The 22,520-nt window shown below is 64.2% G+C and overlaps 1 protein-coding gene across 4 annotated transcripts in view; it reads left to right on the forward strand.

The window, feature by feature from the left end:
• Window positions 1–22,520, forward strand: part of RAI1 (retinoic acid induced 1) — a 105,050-nt gene that overhangs the window by 80,230 nt on the left and 2,300 nt on the right. For all 4 annotated transcript variants that reach the window (XM_033848109.2, XM_033848112.2, XM_073797034.1 and 1 more), the window contains 2 exons: window positions 10,619–16,127; window positions 19,827–19,920. In XM_033848109.2, the coding sequence (XP_033704000.1) occupies window positions 10,635–16,127; window positions 19,827–19,920 (5,587 nt within the window). In that variant the 5' untranslated portion in view covers window positions 10,619–10,634. The remainder of the gene's footprint in view (window positions 1–10,618; window positions 16,128–19,826; window positions 19,921–22,520) is intronic.

Genomic DNA, 22,520 nt, shown 5'->3' on the forward strand with positions numbered 1-22,520 from the left:
AGGCGCTCGGAGTCCGGAGCCGCTGAGCGAGGTGAGGAGCCCGCGTCCTCGGCTGCTGGGGGGGCGGGGGGGGGGAGGCGGGCGCGCAAACCCGAGAGGCTGGAATGGAAAGGGGAACAGGTTAAAAATAACCCTCTCCGGCTGGGAAGCTCGCGCGCGCTCTCTCGCCTCGTTCGGTGCCAGAGGACTCCAGGGGAGGTGGCGGCGTTGGGGAGGGCAGAGCGGGATTCCCCCTCCTCGGCGGGCGGGGTGCCCGCCTGCGCGCCGCGGCTGCACGTGTGCGGGGCCGCGCGCCCGAGCCCCCGTGCCCGGCCGGGGCGCCCCCTCCCCGGGACCGGGCGCAGCTGGCGGCGGCGGCCCCGCCCGCAGCCTCGCGCGGCCGAGGGAAGCTTCGCTCCATTATTCATTATTTACGAGCGTTAATCGGTTTGAGGCGCGGGGGTGGGGGCGAGGGCGCGGTGGGGACCGAGGCACCGGGGGCCGGGGTGCGAAGGGGTGGCCGGGCGGCGGCGCCACCGTGAGAAGGGGGGTCTCCGCCTGGGCCGCGGTGCTCGGGGTGCACCTCTCCGCCCGGCTTCTCTTCGCCGGCGCCGGGGCAGCGCGGGGCGCCGGGAGGGGAGTGTGGGCCTTTGATTTTGCACGTCGCCGTCTGTCCTTCGCGTCCTCGCCCTTCCCGGAGCGCGGGGAGGGGGTGCGGGTCGTACGCCCCGCCCTGCGCGCCCCTCGCGGCGGCCGCCGCGTCCCCGACGCGGCCCGGGCCTCATTTATCATCATCTTTGGTCAAGTGGAGTGTGCAAGGAACAGCTGCTTCACTCGGCTGACTTCCGAGGGCGGCTACAGCGGGAATCAGGGAGATGAATGATGGGGGCTGGAGGGGCGCAGCCCCCGGGGTCCCAGCGCGGGCAGGAGGGAGGCGCGCGGCGTCCACCTCGCCTCCGCCTCGTGGCGAGAAGAGCGCCCCTTCCTTGCTCCCGGCGCCTACGATCGCGGGACCGCGGCCGGGGGCGCCCCAGGAGGGGCCCGCGCGCGTCTGGCGGAGCCCGAGGTCGCCGCGACCTTGCTGGGGTCAGCGGGTTGGGCGGCGGAGGCGGCGGCGCGGCGTCTTTGGTGGCGCTTTCCGGATTGGCGCAGAGGCCGGGAAACCGGGCGGGGGCGGGCGGGGGGAACACAAATAGAAGGTGAAATTTTACCTGCCCCTGAGGGAGTCCTGCGGATTTTCTCCCGGCAGCGGCAGGCGCTCTGCCTTTGTCTTACACGCCTGAAACATCTGTTGCAGGGGGGCGGCGAGGCCGCAGACGCCCCCGCACACCCCGCGCGGCTCCCCATCCTCGTTCCCATCCCCCGCTCGGCCGGCGCCCGGCTCTCGAGCCGCGTTAACCCTGCCGGCGCTGGGGCACACGCCGGACGCCCGCGCTCCCGGGGTGCGTGGGAGCCGCGAGGGCGGGGGCGGAAGGGTTAACGGCCGAGGCGCAGACCCTAACTGTCAGACCCGGGCCCCGCTTCGTTTCAATTACCCTAAGTAGAGGCTGAATGCGCAATTAACGGAGTCAGCTTGCCAACTGGAAAGCCGGCCCGCTTCCACGTTGAGAATACTCCACCAGCTGACTCGGACTAAGCAATTTCCTTTCCTCACTCCCTTCCTCTCTGTCTCTCCTATAACCCCCTCCCTCTTTTTCTCTCTCCTTAATAATAAAATTATACCAAGCAGTTTGCGGTGTGGCAGGCGGCCAGAAAAGCGTTTCTTTAAACGCCGCCTTCTCACAATTAGGCAGCAAGAGGATTTGACACGCCGTGGCGGCCTGACAGGCCGCTTCCTCCCCTGGGGGCTGGGGGTGGGAGGGGGCGCCGATTCCCCAGCTCCCCCAGGTGGAGGGGGGATGGGAGGGGCTGTCAGCATGCTGCAGAGAGGGAGGGGGTGTCAGAGGCAGGGAAGGGAGGGGAGGTTCCCGCCCGGGCTGAGGAAGGGGGCCGTTCCCTGGCCCCTGGGAAACTGGGTGTCCAGGAAGAGGATCTGAGCCCCCACTTTAGGCCTCCAGCTCAGAGATCATTTTCTGGTGGACAGAGGGGCCATTCTGGGGCACAGAGCACAGGTCTCAGCCCTGCTGGGCCTTCCGGACAAGTCACTGCCCCTCTGTGGGCTTCCAGTAACCCTCTGCAAAACGAGGGGGGAGGTTTGACCTCCGATATGCTCTGCAGAAAGTGGCTGCTGGTGGCTCACTGCTCTTAGCGGCTGGCCCTGTCGGCCGGGCGGTGGGGGGGCATGCAGGCACCCCTGTCGGAGACAGGTCGGAGACCCCACTCCAGCTCCGGCCACAGACCAGTGGGCCTCCCAGAGTGGGGGAGAGTGGCCCTTCCCCGGGAGCAGTGATGCAGGCAGCTGACAAATGGGGGTGACTTTGCAGGATTGCCAGGGATTGGTACCATGAGGACAGTGGGCATCTGACCATTGGCTGCAGCAGCCAGGCCACCTGAGGTGGGGGAGGGGCGGTAACTGCAGCCACCGCACCTGCTCAGTCCCCGCCCCACCTCACTCAGGCCGATCCTCCCATGGGGCGGGCCCCCTCCTTCCAGCCTGCCCTGACCACCTCCTCTCCCGGCCCCCAGAGCCTCGTCTGTGTCTGTCTGCCTCAGGAGGGCTGGAGCCATTGCATTTTCCGGTGTATCCTCAGCGCCCAGGTTGGCCCCTGTGCACACTGTAGGCTAAGTGGAGACGGGCTTGACAAGCGAGTGGGCTCGGGCACGGAGGGCTGTGACCCGGGGGCTGTGGACGGCAGAACATAAGCGCCATCTTCCCTTCCTGGTTGGCTGTTGCGCGTGTCCTGGCCTCCAGGCCTGCCGTCAGGGCTGTGGTGAGGGTCAGGCAACGCACCCTCACCCATCTGTTCATCCACCCACCCATCCAGGCAGCATTTAATAGGCAGCTACTTGGGGCAGTTTCTAGGCTTCGAGCCTAGGACCCAACAGATGAAGCCCCTGCCCTCATCAGGCTGCTTTCCAGTGAGGGATGCACAGGTGAACCGGCTCATTAGACCATTCATTACGTAATTACCACTGATGAGGGCCACCAGGGACCCAGCAACGTGGAAGGTGGGGCGGAGCTCTCAAGGAGGCTACGGGCTCCTCTGTGGGCCTCGGGCCTTCCGCCGCCCAGCCTTTGCAGCCCCCATCGCTCTGGCCCCATGGGACCGCCGCTGCCCAGCGCCGCCCTCCCGCAGGCCCCCAGTGCTTCCCCTTTGGTTCCATCCAGAGCTTAACTGGTTCGTGCTGACCTCAGGGCTTCTCCCAGAGGCCAGGGAGAGTTCGGGGTGGGGGGGCTCCTGTTGTCACTCCTTCACACCAGGCATCCCCCAGGTGCCCAACAAGGCCCTGCCTCACTGGGGCCAAGTGGCATCTGCATTTGACCCCAGGAGCTTGTGAGCAAGTACAGCCCGAAGACCAGTTCTCTTGATCTCCGGGGTGTTAAAGGTTTTACTTGGTTGATAACATTTTTTAAAAAATTTTATTGAAGTCTGGTTGATTTACAATGTTGTATTAATTTCTTTTGTACAGCAGAGTGATTCAATTATACCTATATATATTTTTCATATTCTTTTCCTTTATGGTTTATCAAGGATATGGAATCTAGTTCCCTGTGCTATACAGTAGGACCTTGTTGTTTATCCATCCTATGTATACTGGTTTGCATCTGCTAATCCCAAACTCCCACTCCATCCCTCCCCCATCTGCACTTACCCTTTGGCAACCACAAGTCTGTTCTCTACGTCTGTGAGTCTGTTTCTGTTTTGTGGACATGTTCATTTGTGTCATACTGTAGATTCCACATATAAGTGATACCGTATGCTGTTCGTCTTTCTTTTTCTTGCTTAGTGTGATCATCTCTAGGTCCATCCATGTTGCTGCAGATGGCATTATTTCATTCTTTTTCATGGCTGAGTAGTATTCCTTTGTATACATGTACCACATCTTCTTTATTTACGTTGTTTCCATGTCTTGGCTATTGTGAATAGCGCCGCTGTGAACAGAGGGGTGCGTATGTCTTTTCGAATTATAGTTTTGTCCGGATACACGCCCAGGAGTGGGCTTGCTGGATCATATGGTAGCTCTATTTTTAGTTTTTTGAGGAACCTCCATACTGTTCGCCATAGTGGCTGCACCAACTTACATTCCCACCAACAGTGCAGGAGGGTTCCCTTTTCTCCACATCCTCTCCAGCATTTGTTATTTGTAGACTTTTTAATGGTGGCCTTCCTGACTGGCGTGAAGTGGTACCTTGTTGTTTTGATTTGCATTTCTCTAATAACTAGTGACGTTGAGCGTCCTTTCATGTGCCTATTGGCCATCTAGCTGTATGTCTTCTTTTAAGAAATGTCTGTTTAGCTCTTCTGCCCAGATAACATTTTTTGAAGTGAGAGATTCCTCTTTCTATGAAACACGCGGAGGCTGTGGCCCCCTGGGCCCCCCTTCCCACCGGCAGCAATCGGCTGGAGCACTTTACCTCCTTTCTCACCCTTCACGGGGGCATTACCTGCCAGGCCCGAGGGAGATCTTCTTTGTCAAGTGACTGAGGAGGAGCTGTGGCCACAAGCCCCTCACCCCCACCCAAATGTGCTCTGCACCTCCACTCGACCTCGTTCTGGGGATTTTCATAATGTGACATTTTATTTATTTTTCAACAATTAGACTTCGGATTTTATTTATTTATTTATTGCTGCGCCGTGCAGCATGGAGGATCTTACTTAGTTCCCCGACCACGGATCGAACCTGTGCCCCCTGCAGTGGAAGCGTGGCATCTTAACCACTAGACCACCAGGGAAGTCCCACGTGACATTTTTATTTATTTATTTATTTTTGGCTGCATTGGGTCTCCGCTGCTGTGCGCAGGCTCTCTCTAGTTGCGGCGCACAGGCTTCTCATTGCAGTGGCTTCTCTTGTCGCAGAGCAGGGGCTCTAGGTGCGTGGGCTTCAGGACTTGTGGCTCACGGGCTCTAGAGCGCAGGCTCGGTAGTTGTGGCGCACGGGCTTAGCTGCTCCGCGGCATGTGGGATCCTCCTGGACCAGGGCTCGAACCCATGTCCCCTGCATTGGCAGGCGGATTCTTAACCACTGCGCCACCAGGGAAGTCCCCCATGTGACATTTTAAACAATATACATTCAACAAACAGTTATTGTTCAGGGACTTGGGGATATGGCTGTGAACAAAACAGGCAAAATCCCTGCTCTTGTGGAACTTCCTGAAGAGGAAAGGCGTAATTAAGCCAGCCGGCCAGCCAGCCATGTGACTTGTTACCTTGGAGAAGTGGGGGGGGGCGGGGGGCGGTGGACTGTGGGTTTCCAACAGTGGTTAGGGTCGGCCACCTGAGGTGACGTGAGCAAAGGGGAGCCCAGGGGGCCAGAGGAGCCGCGTGGTACCTGAGAATGGCATTCCCAGCAGAGGAAAAGGCGGTGTAAAGGCCCTGAGGCCCCGGGAGGTGCCACACTGACCACCAGCTGGGCACCTTGGTACGTCCTCTTCCCCGGGAAGCCACGGTGGGTGGGGCACGTGGGGTGTCCAGGACAAGACTGGGGTGAGAGGTTAGGCGCTCTCCTTGCCTTCTCTGCCTCCCCTGAAAACCAGCAAACAGATCCTCTGTCACCTGCACTGTGCAGTCACCCGGGAGACCAGCGGGGCATGGGGCAGCTCCCCATGCCAGCCTCTGGACCAGCTCCTTCACCTTGAAACTGGGGGCCGCTGACCCCAGCCCTCTTAGCTGTGTGCCCAGCACCAGCCCCATTTTCTTTTCCTCATTTGACAGAGTTGGGGAGTGGTGGATAAAATGACGTAAAAGCAACCACTGTCCACGAGAGACTGATGGGCGTGGAGCCGATAGCAGGGTGGGCCCCCCACCCGCCAGCCTCCCCCGGAGGGCTCGTGAGTGCCAACAGCCCGGCTGCGCCGAATCCTTGCTGCCCCACACCTCACGGCGGGGAGGGGTCCGGCTGGCCATCTGCCCTCACCCCTTGGGCCGTGGGCCCCTCCGGCTCAGCTGACCCTCACATCCCAGAAACTGCACTATGGGGCAGGGGTGAGGCGGCCGGGCTGAGAGCTCCGCAGGCGGCGCCCGGATGGTGCCCAGGACAGCGGTGATGCCCGGGGCGGGCAGCGCCTCCTCCTGGTGGGTTGACCCTGAGGGGAGGCTCTCTTTCTGGGGGCTTAGTAGGTCTTGGCTGCCTCCGCCGCTGGGTCCTTGGAAGAGGCAGCGTTGGTGGGCTTCGAGGGGAGGCTTTCCAGACCCCTGGAGAGACCAGAAGCCTCTGCCCCCCCATTCACACGTCCTCCAAAGAGCCCCGGACCTCCCCCTGCCCCGCGGTCCCTAGCCTCAGCTAAGGAGCCCGGCTGTCTTCCTGCTTCTCCCCCTCTCACCCCATAACTTGTCTGAACATTCAGGACCTCCAGCCCTGCAGAGAGGGGTGTGCTGGATCCTTGTGGGGTTCTCCCGTGGGTGCCCGTGAACGAGGATGGTTGTTGCCCACAGAGGGTGGTCTTGAGACGCCGTACTTTGGGGTGGGGGCTGCCTTGTTCTCTGGGATTCCTTATGCCCGGGATGGGCCCCCTCTGCCCCAAGCTGACCTCTCCTGGTGCCTGTCCCAGAGGGCTGGGGGCCCTGGGCTCTCTTGTCTTGGGGAGTCCTTGGAAACACCCCTTCCCCCCATTTAGGCCAGGCTCTTGGGATTCAATAGCCCCCACAGAATAGCAGTGGGCCTGACTAACGATCGATCGTTTTCATCAAGGTGTCCTGTTTAGTATCCATCACCCACAGCACATGGGGAGGCACAAGGTGGTCCCACCATTCCGTTCCTCCTGGGACACCCCATCCCCGGCCTCCTGACTCAGGTAACTTTCCCCTCCTTCCTCGTTCCCAGGCCTTGAGTGGGTTGGGTTTTAAAGTTTTTTCCCTGCAGCTGCAAATCAGAAAACCAGGTCGTAAAAGAACCTTGGGTGAGCATGGCCCCAGGGCCCCCGCTGGGGAACAGAAGCTTCCTCCTCGCCCCTCCCTCCCAGGTCCCTGCGGGAGCTACAGCAGCTCCGGCCCACGCTGGGCCACTTCCCTGACCGGGGCCTGACCCTGGGGGCTAGAGAGGCTGTGGGCCCAGTGAGTTGTCTCTGAGGCTGCCCAGGGCACAGCAGGCAGCCAGGGGCCGCCACTGCCCACTAGTAGATTCCCTACAGTTGGGTGGGGCCCGACCCGGCTTCTGGGGCCATGCAGGTTGCAGAGGGGACCTGGGCACCCCCATTTCCTTATCGTGCCCCAAGGGGCCTTCCTCTAAACTGGGAATTCTTGGCGAGGGCCGTCCATGCCGCTGCGGCATCCATCACAAGGAGCTGCCCTGTGGGGGGCTCACACTCAGGTCCTCGCCCCTCTGAGCCTCCCCTTTCTCTGTAAAAGGGCAGAACAGTCAAAGCAGTGAGTGTGCAGACACGGGGTGGGCACGCACCGCGGGCAAGGCTGCCCCTGCCCCCCACCCCAGCGGGGACCGCAGAGCCGTGCTCTTTGCCTGAAAACACGGCTGAGCCCTCGTTGCCCTGCTGCCGAAGGCCTTCGGGGGCTGATGGCCTCGTGCCTGGGGCCTGAGGGTGTCTGTGGGGCTCGTCACGCCCCCTTTCATGGCGTGGGGAGCAGGGAGACCCGTCGCTGAGCTAGAGGAGTCCTGGGGCATGGGCGGGCCCTGCGGCCCGGCCCAGCTTTGCGCTGTTTCTGCCTGGGCCAGGGGCCCGGGCAGGCCGGCTCACAGGAGTCGCCACAGAAGCACTGACAGATCTGGAGCTCAGGACTGACTTCCTCCTCCCTTCCTTCTTTCCTCTTTTTCCTTCTTCCTTCCCTCCCAGTTTGGCTAGAACCTGAGATGTGGCCTTGACCAAGTGTCTGGGGGGGTGGGGGGGTGGGGGGAGGCGGGTCTGGACCAGGAGTCGTCCTGTGAAGGTATGTTACTGGGTGCCCTCCCCTGACCCCCACCCCTTCTCCCTCTAGCAGAACAGAGGCCAGACCTCCAGCCTGCACCCCTCCACTGCCACCTCTCCTCCCGGGTTCAGAGGTCACCATCTCTCTGCCCAGCGAACCTCTTTCCGCCCCCTCCTGATGCCGCCCACCCCAGCTCTCAGCCTGCCTCTCTCCCGCCTGTCCTTTTCTAGTGCTCTTGAAAACTAATCATAATCATAATAATTAATAACAACAGAGCCTGTGGCAGGCCTGAGGCAGCTCTTAAAGAGGCCGAGCCCCATTTTCTCCCGGCAGAGCTGGCAGGGGCCGGGGACCTGGTGGCTCTGAGAGGTGGCCTTTGCTCCTGCGCCCCCCTCCCCTCCCTGGGCCTGGGGTCGGAGGTGGTGCTGGGAGGCAGTTTTGCCTGCCTTCTCCACCAGCCACTGGGCTTCGCGTGTTTTAATTGAACTGTCTTGTCTTAGAGATAGATGCTTTCACCGCGTCCAGCTGCTCCTGTGCATTGGAAAACCCGCTGTAATACGGCTCTGCGAAATTCAAAGACGCAGCAGCTGGACTGATTAAACAGGGAAGGGGACACTGGCCAGAGCACTCTTTTTAAATAATGTTTCTGGTAACGCATTTGTAGAGAATGCGAAAAAATATTAAAAAAAAAAAGCTGTAGAAATGTTAACGATATCCACAAGACGCTCAGCGGGAAATGAGAGCGATCTGGGTAATAAAAGCTGAAATGTAATTTGTGCGGATATGCGACGCGCGGGCTTCAGAGTGGGCCTCGGTTTGCGAATTCCGGGCTCATCAGGGAGGGCAGAGCGCGGGGACTGCAGAGGACACTCTGAGCAGAGGCCTCCACCTGCCGGCTCAGGCCTGGGCCAGAGGGAGTGCCCGTGTGCACTGCCCAAGGGCAGAAGGAGCCTCCCCTCCCCCGCCGGCACCCCCCTCCCGGAGCCCCATGGGGCAGGTGCGGGCTGCCCACCTGGCGGGGAGCCGCCCCGGAACCAAGGCTGGGTCACAGCAGGCACCTCCTGTCGTGTTTGACTGCAGCTACCAGGATGGACTAAATTGGGTCAGAAGGGGGTCTCCTCCGTGTCGGGGCGCCTGTGATGAGCCAGGGAGAGTACATGGCATGGGGCTGTGACCCGTCCTGTGGGCAGGGGCCGAGCCCTCTCCAGGGTCATGGGCTTCAGTCCCTGAGTTCGGGCAGCCGACTGCCAAGGGCAGGGAGGTTGGCCTGGGCTGTGCTGACAGGGTTTCTGGGGTTGCCCGGCCGCCCCAGGCTTGACCCCTCCCTGGTCAGCGCCCCGCCCCACCCCCTGGCCACCGCATGAGGAGAGCATGGAGGTGGGATCTGGGTGAAGGGGTGAGCTGCACCTCTTGGGGGAGCCCCTCCCTCCACATGTGCCTGTCCCCCACCCCGTTCTCTGCGCTCCCCCCGTAGAGCCCTGGAGGCTCGTAGCCCATGGCGAGCCACCCCTTCCTCTTTGGGGTTGGGAACGGGCACTGCGAGGTTCCCTGTGCCCTCCTGGGGGCCTGGGCTGTGCAGGCGAGCATGGTGTGTGTAAACGCCGTGCCCAGGGACGCAGGCTACCGCCAGCCCTCGCCATGAGGACTCCTGAGCCTGGGGCATCCTTACTCCTTCCTCCCTCCTCCGAGGGGCTTGGGTGGCGGCAGGACCACCATTAGCCTGGACGCTGCAGCTGGCCTGTTATGTGAATCCAGTTGTTCTGCCCTGAAGGCCCCCCACCCCCACTCCAGGGTCACTTCCTGACCCCCGATCCTGCTTTGGGGCAGGTCGGACCCTGTGCGCGCCGGCCCCTAAAATCATAAACAGATGGGCTCTCGGCCTGGCCCTGACCCCGTGCAGGCCCCGCCCACCCAGGAGGCCCAGGGCTGCCTCTCACGTGGAGGGACCGCAGCCCTGTCCCCCATCAGCATGTGCTGCCTCTCTCCGGGCCACGTAATCTGTTTACGTGCCTACGGTATGAAAAATAGGAGGCAGGTGCCGCCGTCCCGCGTTCCTGGGAGTCGAGGAGGGGACATTTTATGCCTACAGTGGCCCGGCAGCCCCTAATCAGCGTCTGCTGGAAGGAACACAGATTCCAGATGGCACGGCAGGGATGGAGGAGGTGTGTGTGTGTGCGTGCGTGCGTGTGTGCGCGTGCGCGCACGCCAGGCCTCGGTGAGTGGCTTCTGGGGCAGGGCAAGCTGTCCCCAGCCCCCCGCACGCTGGGTCACGCCTGAACACTGCTGCACTAGGGCTAGCTTACCGGATCCAGCAGCCCCAGGGGACAGGGGAGCGGGAATTGCCCTGCTAAATGATTCTGAAATGGCAGGGAAGGGCTGTGGGGGAGGGAGGGGGGAGCCGGCTGGGGGAGGGGGCAGCTCCCCAGTGACCTGGCGCTGGGCAGCCGGGGCGCACCTCCCTCCTCGGTGGCCTCCCTGTACCCATCCCTGTCGGAGCGGGAATTACAGAGCACACGTCCCTGACACAGAAGTTGTCAATATGTGCACAGCTGGTGGGGAGGCTGCGGGAGAGGGCAGGGCCGGGAGGGGGGCCGGCTCTCCGAGGGAGAGGAAATGGCTCGTCTGAATCGCTCTCCCTCTGCCCCTCCCCGCCCTCCCTCTCGCCCTTTCTCTTTTCACAGATAACCAGCCCGAGTCATGCAGTCTTTTCGAGAAAGGTGTGGTTTCCATGGCAAACAACAGACCTACCAGCAGACCTCACAGGAGACATCTCGCCTGGAGAATTACCGGCAGCCGAGTCAGGCTGGGCTGAGCTGCGACCGGCAGCGTCTGCTGACCAAGGACTATTACGGCCCGCAGCCCTTCCCCAGCTACGAGGGCGGCGCCGGCACGCCCGCCACGGCGGCGCGCGCCAGCAAAGGCCTGTCCTCTCCGCAGGCCCCGCAGGGGAGGCCGTCCTTCGCGGGCTACGCCGTCCAGGACGGCAGCCCCTACCCTGGCCGCTACTCGGGGGAGGAGGGCCTGCAGGCCTGGGGGGCGCCGCAGCCACCACCCCCGCAGCCGCAACCCCTGCCAGGGGCGGTGGGCAAATATGACGAGAACCTGATGAAGAAGACAGCAGCACCCCCCGCCCGGCAGTACCCAGAGCAGGGCGCCCAGCTGCCCTTTCGGACTCACACCCTCCACGTCCAGCAGCAGCTGTCGCAGCCCCTGGCTTACCCCAAGCTCCAAAGGCAGAAACCCCAGAACGACCTCGCCTCGCCCCTGCCCTTCCCCCCGGGCAGCCACTTCCCCCAGCAGTCCCAGTCCTTCCCCGTCTCCTCCACCTACTCCTCCACCGGCCAGGGTGGCGGACAGGGGGCCCACTCCTACAAGAGCTGCACGGCCCCGTCCACCCAGCCCCACGACAGGCCGCTGACCGCCAATGCCGGCCTGGCCCCAGGCCAGCGGGTCCCGAGCCTTCACGCCTACCAGCCTGGGCGCCTCAGCTACGAGCCACAGAAGCAGCAGCAGCAGCAAGCCCTCCAGAGCCGCCACCACGCCCAGGAGACCCTCCACTACCAGAGCCTCACCAAGTACCAACACTACGGGCAGCAGGGCCCCGGCTACTGCCAGCCGGACGCGGCCGTCAGGACCCCGGAGCAGTACTACCAGACCTTCAGCCCCGGCTCCAGCCACTCGCCCGCTCGCTCCGTGGGCCGCTCCCCTTCCTACAGCTCCACCCCATCGCCGCTGATGCCCAACCTGGAGAACTTTCCCTACAACCAGCAGCCGCTTGGCCCTGGAGCCTTCCCCGCAGGTCTCGCGGACCACAGCCACTTCCTGCCCCTGCTCAACCCCTCCCCGACGGACGCCGCCGGCTCCGTGGACGCCCAAGCCGCCAACTGCAAGGCCCTGCAGAAGGACAAGCTTCCCGAGAGCCTGCTGTCAGACCTGAGCCTGCACAGCCTCACGGCGCTGACCTCGCAGGTGGAGAACATCTCCAACACTGTGCAGCAGCTGCTGCTCTCCAAGGCGGCCATGCCCCAGAAGAAGGGCGTCAAGAGCCTGGCGGCCCGGACCCCGGAGCAGCACAAGAGCCAGCACTGCAGCCCCGAGGGCAGCGGCTACTCGGCCGAGCCGGCGGGCACGCCACTGTCGGAGCCGCTGAGTAGCACCCCGCAGTCCACGCACGCCGAGCCGCCCGAGGCCGACTACCTGAGCGGCTCCGAGGACCCGCTGGAGCGCAGCTTCCTCTACTGCAGCCAGGCCCGCGGCAGCCCCGCCAGGGTCCACGGCAGCTCCAAGGCCAAGCCCGAGTCCGTGTCCACCTGCTCTGTGACTTCGCCCGACGACATGTCCACCAAGTCCGATGACTCCTTCCAGAGCCTGCACGGCAGCCTGCCGCTCGACAGCTTCTCCAAGCTCGTGGCTGGCGAGCGGGACTGCCCGCGCCTGCTGCTCAGCGCCCTGGCACAGGAGGACCTGGCCTCCGAGATCCTGGGGCTGCAAGAGGCCATCAGCGAGAAGGCCGACAAGGTCTGGGCCGAGGCGCCCGGCCTGGCCAAGGACACCGGCAAGCCGCCCTTCTCGCTGGAGAACCACAGCGCCTGCTTGGACCCCATGGCCAAGGGTGCGTGGCCGCGGCCGGGGGAGCAGGACGCCCTGCCCGAGGCCCTACAGCTGGAGAAGGGCGGCGGCACCAAGGACTTCGGCCCGGGGCTGTTCGAAGATCCCTCCGTGGGCTTCGCCACCCCTGACCCCAAGAAGACAACTGGTCCCCTCTCCTTTGGTGCCAAGCCCACGCTGGGGGCCGCCGCCTCGGACCCCGCCACAGCGGCTTTCGACTGCTTTCCAGACACGACCGCCGCCAGCTCGGCAGACAGCGCCAACCCCTTCGCCTGGCCCGAGGAGAACCTGGGGGACGCCTGTCCCCGGTGGGGGCTGCACCCCGGCGAGCTCGCCAAGGGCCTGGAGCAGGGCGGGAAGGCCGCCGACAGCGTCGGCCAGGAGGACGCCCGCGAGGCTTCGGCCTGCCTGGGCTTCCAGGAGGAGCAGCCCTCGGCGGAGAAGGCCGTGGTGCCCCGGGACTCCCAGCAGGAGGAGGGGGGAGGGGTGAAGGAGGAGGCGGGCGGGCTGCTGCAGTGTCCCGAGGTGGGCAAGGCCGACCGGTGGCTGGAGGACAGCCGGCACTGCTGCTCCGCCGCTGACTTTGGAGACCTCCCGTTGCTGCCGCCCGCCGGCAGGAAGGGGGACTTGGAGGCGGAGGAGTACTCGTCTCTGTGCGAGCTCCTGGGCAGCCCCGAGCAGAGGCCGGGCCTGCAGGACCCGCTGTCGCCCAAGGCCCCGCTGCTGTGTGGCAAGGAGGAGGTGGAGGAGGTGCTGGACCCCAAGGCCGGCTGGGGCTCCCCGTGTGCCCTGTCTGGCGAGTCCGTCATCTTGCTGGGCCCCACCGTGGGCACCGAGTCCAAGGTGCAGAGCTGGTTCGAGTCCTCCCTCTCCCACATGAAGCCAGGGGAAGAGGGGCCCGAGGGGGCGCTGGCCCCAGGGGATTCCACCGCCCTGGCCCCGGAAGCCTCCCTGACCCAGAAGCCGAACAAGCCCGCTGTGCCCGAGGCGCCCATCGCCAAAAAGGAGCCTGTGCCTCGCGGCAAAAGCTTACGGAGCCGGCGGGTGCACCGGGGGCTGCCCGAGGCCGAGGATTCCCCGTGCAGGGCCCCGGCGCTGCCCAAAGACCTGCTGCTCCCTGAATCGTGCACGGGGCCCCCCCAGGGACAGATGGAAGGGGCGGGGGCCCCAGGCCGGGGGACCTCGGAAGGGCTCCCCAGGATGTGCACCCGCTCCTTCACGGCCCTGAGTGAGCCCCGCACGCCCGGACCCCCGGGCCTTCCCACCACCCCTGCCCCTCCAGACAAGCTGGGGGGCAAGCAGCGAGCTGCCTTCAAGTCGGGCAAGCGGGTGGGGAAGCCCTCCCCCAAGGCCGCATCCAGCCCCAGCAACCCGGCCGCCCTGCCCGTGGCCTCCGACAGCAGCCCCATGGGCTCCAAGACCAAGGAGACAGACTCGCCAGATGCACCAGGCAAAGACCAGCGCTCCATGATCCTCCGGTCCCGCACCAGGACCCAGGAGGCCTTCCACTGCAAGCGGCGGCGGGCCTCGGAGAGCCGGCTCCCCAACTGCCGCGCCGCCAAGAAGCTCCTCGCCAACAACCACCTGCCCGCCACGTTCAAGGTCGCCGGTAGCCCCCAGAAGGAGGGCAGGGCGGGCCAGCGGGCAAGGGTCCCCAAGCCTGGTGCAGGCGGCAAGCTCTCCGATCGGCCCCTCCACACCCTCAAGAGGAAGTCGGCCTTCATGGCGCCTGTCCCCACCAAGAAGCGCAACCTGGTCTTACGCAGCGGCAGCACCAGCGGGGACACGAAGGAGGAGGGGGCCGAGGGCCCTCCCACCCTCTTCAAGAGGATGACGTCTCCCAAGAAGGCCAAGCCCACCAAGGGCAACGGTGAACCCACGGCAAAGCCGCCGCCCCCGGAGACCCCTGACGCCAGCCTGAAGCTGGCCTCACGGGCGTCCGTCCAGGGGGCCATGAAGACCAAGGTGCTGCCGCCCCGGAAAGGCCGGGGCCTGAAGCTGGAGGCCATTGTGCAGAAGATCACCTCGCCCAGCCTGAAAAAGTTCGCGTGCAGAGCACCAGGGGCCCCTCCCGGGAATCCTCTGAGCCCATCCCTCCCTGAGAAGGACCGCGGGCTCAAGAGCGCAGGGGGCAGCCCGCTGGGGGCAGAAGAAGGTCTCTTAAACGTGAGCGCTGGGCAGAAGTTCCCAGCAGCCTTGGGGGCCGATCCGTTATGCAGAAATCTGACCAACAGATCCTTAAAAGGCAAACTCGTGAACAATAAGAAACTGTCCTCGACCGACGGTTTCAAAACTGAGGCCTTCACATCCCCAGAGGCCCTACTGCCCGGGGGCACTGCCCTGGCACCTAAGAAGAGAAGCCGGAAAGGCAGGGCTGGAGCCCTCGGACTCCCCAAAGGCTCCCTGGAGAAGAGGCCTCATCTCGGCCCAGCTCTGCTCCTGATGGCCAGCAGCACGCAGGGGGGCAGCGAGGACAGCCCTGGCGGAGGAGGCAAGAAGCCAAAGACGGAGGAGCTGGGGCTGGCCTCCCAGCCCCCTGAGGGCCGGCCCTGCCAGCCCCAGGTGAGGGCACAGAAGCAGCCTGGCCACGCCAACTACAGCAGTTATTCCAAGCGGAAGCGCCTGACGCGGGGCCGGGCCAAGAACGCCACCACCTCACCCTGTAAGGGGCGTGCCAAGCGGCGGCGGCAGCAGCAGGTGCTGCCCCTGGATCCCGCAGAGCCTGAAATCCGCCTCAAATACATTTCCTCCTGCAAGCGGCTGCGAGCAGACAGCCGCACCCCTGCCTTCTCGCCCTTCGTGCGGGTGGAGAAGCGGGATGCGTTCACCACCGTATGCACTGTTGTCAACTCCCCCGGAGACGAGCCCAAGCCCCACAGGAAGCCTTCCTCCTCTTCATCCTCTTGCTCCTCCTCCCTGGATGCGGCCGGGGTCTCCCTAGCCACGCTCCCTGGAGGCTCCGTCCTGCAGCCTCGGCCCTCCCTGCCCCTCTCCTCCACCATGCATCTGGGGCCCGTGGTCTCCAAGGCCCTGAGTACCTCTTGCCTTGTTTGCTGCCTCTGCCAAAACCCAGCCAACTTCAAGGACCTCGGGGACCTCTGTGGGCCCTACTACCCCGGACACTGCCTCCCCAAAAAGAAGCCAAAACTCAAGGAGAAGGTGCGGCCAGAGAACACCTGCGAGGAGGCCTCGCTGCCTCTTGAGAGGACACTCAAAGGCCTCGAGTGCCCAGCTGCCGCTGCCGCCACCACCACCGCCACCACCACCACCGGGAAGCCCCCCAGGCCTGACGGCCCAGCCGATCCAGCCAAGCAGGGCTCCCTGCGCACCAGCGCCCGGGGCCTGTCCCGGCGGCTGCAGAGTTGCTACTGCTGTGACGGTCGGGGGGAAGGTGGTGAAGAGACAGCCCCAGCTGACAGGAGCCGCAAGCACGAGTGCAGCAAGGAGCCGCCGGCAGAGCCTGGCGGGGACGCACAGGAGCACTGGGTGCACGAGGCCTGCGCCGTGTGGACGGGCGGGGTCTACCTGGTGGCCGGGAAGCTCTTTGGGCTGCAGGAGGCCATGAAGGTGGCCATGGACATGGTAAGAGGCCAGCCCAGCCGGTGGGGACCTCGGGTTCTGCAGGCAGGCAGGCCATCTCTCTAATGCTACAATCTGGCCCAAACACACCACAATCACAAATGAATACGCGGGGAGCCTAGCCACAACATGGAGGCACGCTCCAGGCTGAGGCAGGACACATCTGCCCAGCCCTGCCCCAGACCTCCCACTGTGGCCCCTTACTGCCTGCTCAGCCCTGTACCCACCACGCACGCACTCGGCCCCTTCTGGCTGCAGCACACCCCCACCCAAGCCCCCAAGCACCCTGCTCACCTCATCAGCTGAGATGCTCAGGCCCCAGAACCGCACGTCAGGGGGTTGCCTCCGTGGCCTCAGGGGCAGCGGGACCTGCGGGGGAAGAGCCTCTCCAGCACCAGGTGGCTGGACTGTGAGCCCTTAGGGGCAGGTGGTCCAGGAACCTTTCCTGCGAGGCCCTAAAACGTCCCCTGAGGAACACAGTCACTGAGGGCTTGGTTTAGGTCCCAGCGCTGCCCCTTGCTGTGTGTCTCCAAGAATATAACCTAACCTCTCTGTGCCTCCGTTTCCTTATCTCTAAAGTGGGCATGATAGTCCCCTGTGGAGGGGCCCTGAGGATTATGTGAGTTCACACCCATAAAGCCATTACAGCTATGCCTGGCCTGTCCACGTGCTCCGTGACCATCTCCTGGGGCCAGTGACAGTGGCAGCCACCTGGATGACACTAGCATGTTGTCTCAGCAGTGTGACCATTACTCCGATCACCGAGGGGACCCCCGATCCCCTCACTCCCGGGGATGGGGTGGGACTCAGCACTCTGTCCTGCAGCCCGTGCTCCTGCCCCCTCCCCAGCCCTCGGGGCCCCACCGCCCTGTGCCCACCCCACCTGCCCACCTGTTCCCTCTGGGTATCCCCACCCCGGCACCAGCCACGCGGACAGCCCTATGCTGGGCAGGGGGGCGCTACTGGGCTGCCCACACCTCCCTGTTTCCGGCGCCTGACCCTCTCTGTGCGGGGTCCTCTAGCCCAACAGCAGCCCCAAGACCCGGAGCCCTCACCCTTCCTGCCTCCGGTCTCCTCCCCTCCCTCCTCACTGCCTCCTTCCTAGCGGCCCTGAAATAGGTTCAGGTGTCTCCCGCCATTAAAAGATAATACCAAACGCTCAGATCACCAGGCCAGCTAGCGGCCACCTGTGGCCTCCTGAAAGTCTCCCCGGCTTGCTCCGCCCCACTGGGCTGCACTGCTTCTGCACCTTGTCCAAGCACAGGGGCCAACCCCCCCTTTCCCAGGTCACCTGTTCCAGGCGCTTTGGTCTCACCTCACTGCACCAACCTCCTGTTGGCCTGGGGAGGAAGCCGGGGGGCCGAGTGGCCTTGCGGTTTCCTGGCGTCACGCGGCTGTTACGTCACAGAGCTGGAGCTTGGCCCGGTCGCCCCATCTCTGCCCGCTGTGCCATCCTCCAATAATGGTCCAGCGGCCTCCCACCCTGGGAACATCCCTGGGAAGGTCAGAACACGGGTGGTCACCGGCCGCCCTGCCAGAGAGGGTGTCCCGGGCCAGGCGGAGCTCATTAAAGCAGCGCCCGCACCTGGAGAGCACCCTGCCTGCAAAGATGGGCGGGGTCTGGGGTTTCCCAGGTCATGGTTCAGCCCCCTGCCCACTGACAAGCCCAGACCTCCGTGGGCTGCCCGTCCCCCCAAGACCCTTTCTGCCTCGGAGCCTTGGAGTCGGGCAGACCCCGGTTCCAATCCCAGCTCTGCCCCAAGAGCCAGTTCTGTGACCCCAGCAAGTCACCGTCCTCTGTGAGCCTCGGGGCGCCGAAGCCCGTCAGCAGGGTGGGGCTGCGGGGACAGCCGGACCCCGGCCTTCACGCCCATCAGCACCCTGGCCCTGCGGGAACAGAACTTCTGCACAGGCCCGGGGGCACCCCTCTTCCTTCTGTGTCCCTTCCTGGGGGCCCCTACACACCTACCCGCCCTGAGCCGTGCTGTGCCCACCTCCAGGGACCTCAGTTTCCTAGTCTGCCCAGAGGCTGCCTCTCCCCACAAACTCCCAGGCCCCCCATCACCCGCCCAGGGGAACAGCTCAGAACGTGGGCGCTGGGGTCGGAAGGGCCCGAGGCCTCTCCGTACCTCAATTTCTCCACATCTGAGATGCCTGTCTCAAGGGTTTGGGGGCCTCAGTGCAGGTGGGGTGGCTGTGAGCCCATCACCAGAGGAGCCCACTGTCGCTGTTTAGCCATGAAGGGTCACTTGGGCCTGGTCTGGGGGCCCACTCCTGCTCCGTCACACCTTCGCCACAGAGCCCTAGGAGGCTCAGTCCTGAGCAGAAGGAGACTGCCGTCCCGAGGCAATGGATGTTCCAGACCGACCCCCAGCCCCCACCCCAGCTCCCCACCCCAGCCCCCACCCCAGCCCCCACCCCAGCTGGGCTCCAGAACGCGCATGCCCAGGCACTTCTCAGGCTAGGCCCAGGGAGGGCGTGAGAAGACTCATTCCTGGCCTCCCACCCGCTGGGGGTGGGGTCCCCATCAGTCCCTGGCATGGGAAGGAGCCCACCCCTGCCCCCCACCCCGAGCAGTGAGGCACCATGACCGCCAGCCTGTGCTCCAGCGGGGTTGCTGGGCTCAAAGCCCGTCCAGCTGCTCTTGAGCTGTGTGCCCTTGGGCAAGTTACTCGGCTTTTCTGAGCTCTCATCCCTCACCTGTATAAAATAAAGTGATGCTGATGCCATCGGGGTGTTCTCAGGAGGCGGCCTCCACGTGTGCCTGGTGTGTCACGAACTGCAGTTACTGGTTTCAGTGGCTTAGCCTCCGCGCGGGGGCCTGCCCCCCTCCCCAACCTCACTCCCCTGCTGCACAGGGGGTCTGCAGGATCTGGGGACCAGCCTGTCCCTCCCCAGGCCTCAGGTTTTGCTTCCAAGGGTCTTCTTGGCATCGCCATCCTGTCCTGGCACATCCCCCTGCAGGCAGCTGGGCCCAGCCTGGGGCAGCCCCCAAGCTCAGACCACGGTTTTGGCTTTTGAGAGGCCGAGTGGGCCAGCTGCCGTGCCGGCCAGCGTAGGCTTTACGTGAACCCCGCGTGCAGGCAGTGGCTGTTTCCTCCTCGTGGGTCCTGGGCAGGGTGAGCAGCCTCTCTGAGTAGAGCACCGACTCAGGGTCCAGTGCTTGTTCTGACCCCGGAAAGGGTAGGAAATGATACTTATCATCTCCGCCTGGAGCGGGGGCCTCAGCTTCACTGTCTGTGAAGTGGCATCCGTGAAGCTGCCCACCCGGAGGCTGTGGGGAGGAGCTGGCAGGCGAGGGCACAGCCGGGCGGTGACTGGCCCTGTGCGTTGTCGTCCGCTGGGCACACGGAGTTGCTCATTTCATCTTCACGACTCTCCCGTAAGGCAGGCGCCGTCCCCCCGTATGGAGGAGGCGGGAGGAGCGGAGTTGCTTGGCTGAGGTCGCGCGGTGCACAGGGGCTGAGCCGGGGCTCGCCCGGGCCTGCGGGACGCCGAGGCTTATCCACAAGATGGTTGCTTTCCCGCCCTGAGAGCTCCCCCCGCCCAAGGTGCCGGGCCGGCGGCTGCGACAAAACCAACCCTGTGGACGTCCATCCTGAGCCTCCCTCCAAGCTGCCTGTCCAGGGCCCCCTGGGAGGAAGGGGTGGGGGCCGGGCCCCTCGACTGCAGACTCACCTGTCTTCCCTCTCTCCTCGCCAGACTTGTTCCAGCTGCCAGGAAGCCGGGGCCACCATCGGGTGCTGCCACAAAGGATGCATCCACACCTACCATTACCCATGTGCCAGCGATGCGGGTAAGAGCCAGCCCAAGGGGACCGAAGGTCGGGGGACGCAGGCACAGCTCCTCGAGCTGACCCCACTTGACCCATCGGCTTCCCTCTTCTCCTGCCCCAGCAATTCTTTACCTTCTCATGTCTCTCGGCTGGGCCCTGAGCTGGGCAGTGCTGGTGACAAGGAGACACGTCCGTCCCCAGCCACCTGCTGGAGGAGGGCCCAGAAGCACAAACTACAAAGTGGAAAGCTGTATGTGAGCTGCCGTTGCCGAGGGGTGCCTACAGCTCGGGAGGGTCTCGGGCCTCCAAGAGCAGGGCTACTGGGCTGGGCCTTGGAAAAAGGCTGAATAGGAGTTCACTGGGTTGGAGAAAAAGGAGAAAAGATAGTTCAGTAACAAAAACTGAGTGAGATGGAAGAAGAGGAAGTTCAAGACAGACTCCCCCTGGCTCCACGGCACAGCTGTGGAAGGTTTAAGCAGGACGGTGGGCCCTGGAGTCAGGACCAGGCTCCCCTGCACCTGCCCCATTCTCTCTACTCCCCCACTCACTTGACCCGCGGGCATTTATCGAGCACCTACCATCACCAGGCAGGTGGCATACTGATGGCCTGGGCCAGAGAGCCCGGAGCCCCCAGTCCTGGTGGCATGCTTCAGGTGTGGACTGGGTGAGTCCACCACTGTCTCTGCACTCGGCTCCCCATCTGTAAAGCTGAAGTTAGAGTCATTTCTTCTTTCTGCAGCCGTCTGGAGCAGGGAGTGAGATCACAAGCACGACCCGGAAAGGGCAGCCCCGGTCCGATTTGGGGGCCAGCCCCCGCAATCTCTGTCCCCCGCCCCCTGCTGCCCTGGAAGAGGGTGAGGTTATCGTGACCCTGTCGCACGGCGGCAGGGCAGAGGCATCTCCTGGCAGGACCCTTGCTGCTCCCACAGCCCAGGGACCCCTCTTCCCACCTGAATGCCACTTCCTGGCATCAGCCCGCACCGAGCCGCCCCCAGGAGCACACACGGGACTGAGCGGTGATGGTTCCTCGGTGAGGGCTGAGGCGCTAGCTCCTCAGGGAGGGAACGCGCTGGAGCGGGACATGGGGCCGCTCTGGCTCCACACCCTGCCCTGAGGGCCGCGGGAACCAGATTGTAATGTGGACTCCGCCACTTCACCAGACCCCGGGCCTGACCTCCAGGAACAGGTGCCGCGGGCTGCAGCTCTCCTCCCGCAGTGACTAGGTTTGCGCCTGCGCTCTGCCAGCCCCGTGCCAGGCCTTGCACTGTCTCCAGCGGCACCTTCACAGACAGGCTGTCTTACCCGTGGCCACAGCACTGCAGGAACAGGACCAGGGGGTGACTCACTGTCTGGCCGGCTCCACGTCCTGCGCGCTGTCCTCTCCAGTATTGCAGCTTCCCAGCCTCCTTGGGGGCTCATGTCTCAGTGGGACAGACAGGAAAACCGTGATCCTTGCCTAAAGTTACGGAGACCAGACAAGGAGAGACTGTGCTGAGAGATCCATCCTGAGTTGGGAGGGAATCCAGGAGGGCTTCTAGGAGGAGGTGACATTGGAGCCAGTCCTCAAGAGGTCAAGGGAGGTGGGCAGGAGCTGGCTTGTGGTGGGACATATATACCAGGCTTGGAGCGATACAAACTGTTTCCAGTGATATCTTTAAGGGATTCCCCATCTAGTAGGGCTCTCTGTAGGGCCGCAGGGGGCAGATGAGATGCTGGCCTGAGCAGACCTGTGACGGAGCCCTGCATTCCGGAGAGAGGGGCTGCAGGTGCAGATGGAGCCTGCGCCTCAGAGGCTTTGCACGCACAGGAAGCCGGGCCATGCTGGGAGGAGGGGGGAGTGGGAGGTGGCCAGCGTCCCCAGGTCAGTGAGCAGGCCCGAGGCATGGCAGGCTGTGCCACTGGTGTATCAGCCACCGGACCTTCCAGGCCCAGCCTCCAGCACATCTCAGGAGGGTGTGTGTGGGCAGGCGGGCCCTGCCGCATGCCAGATTGAGCTCACCCAGGTGGCCGTAGTCAGCCGGCAGCTCAGCTGAGGCTGGTGGACCCAGATGAGCTGGGGCCCCAGCTGGGCAGCTCCTCTCTACTCTGCATGGCCTCCCCGCTCCACCAGGTCCAGCTGGGCAGCCCCCTTTCTCCTTCACAGAAGGGCTGTGCAAGGCCGGGTGGGGGGGGCGGTTAATCCCCACACGTGCAGCTCCCTTTGGGGTTGAACTTGAGGCATCTGCCTAAAGGTTGGAGAGTTTGGCAGAGCCCGGAGGGGGCGGTGTGAGGGAGGGGCATGGAGGGGGTACAGTGGCCAGAGAAGGGGGCAGGACTAGTGAGCCTAGCAGCCAGAGGGGAGGGGAACCCGGCTCCAGGCAGCAGGGGGGCGCGGGGGGCACCCAGGGAGTGAGCTGGGCAGGCAGGAGCCCCCCGCAGTTACCCAGCCCCTGGTCAGCACCTTGCACCTGCCCGATCTGGGTCTGGAAGTACGGTCCTCCGTGGGGCTCTCCAGGGGTCTGGGCCGGACCCTGAGACCGCAGGGCACCAGAGCTGCCCAGGCCCACTGACCCTACGCCCTTTGTTAGGCAGCCCACATTGGAGCTTAGCAGAGCGAGCACCAGGCCCCAGGCCACTTTGTC

Source organism: Tursiops truncatus, chromosome 20 (genome assembly GCF_011762595.2).
Source record: "Tursiops truncatus isolate mTurTru1 chromosome 20, mTurTru1.mat.Y, whole genome shotgun sequence".
NCBI lineage: Eukaryota > Metazoa > Chordata > Mammalia > Artiodactyla > Delphinidae > Tursiops > Tursiops truncatus.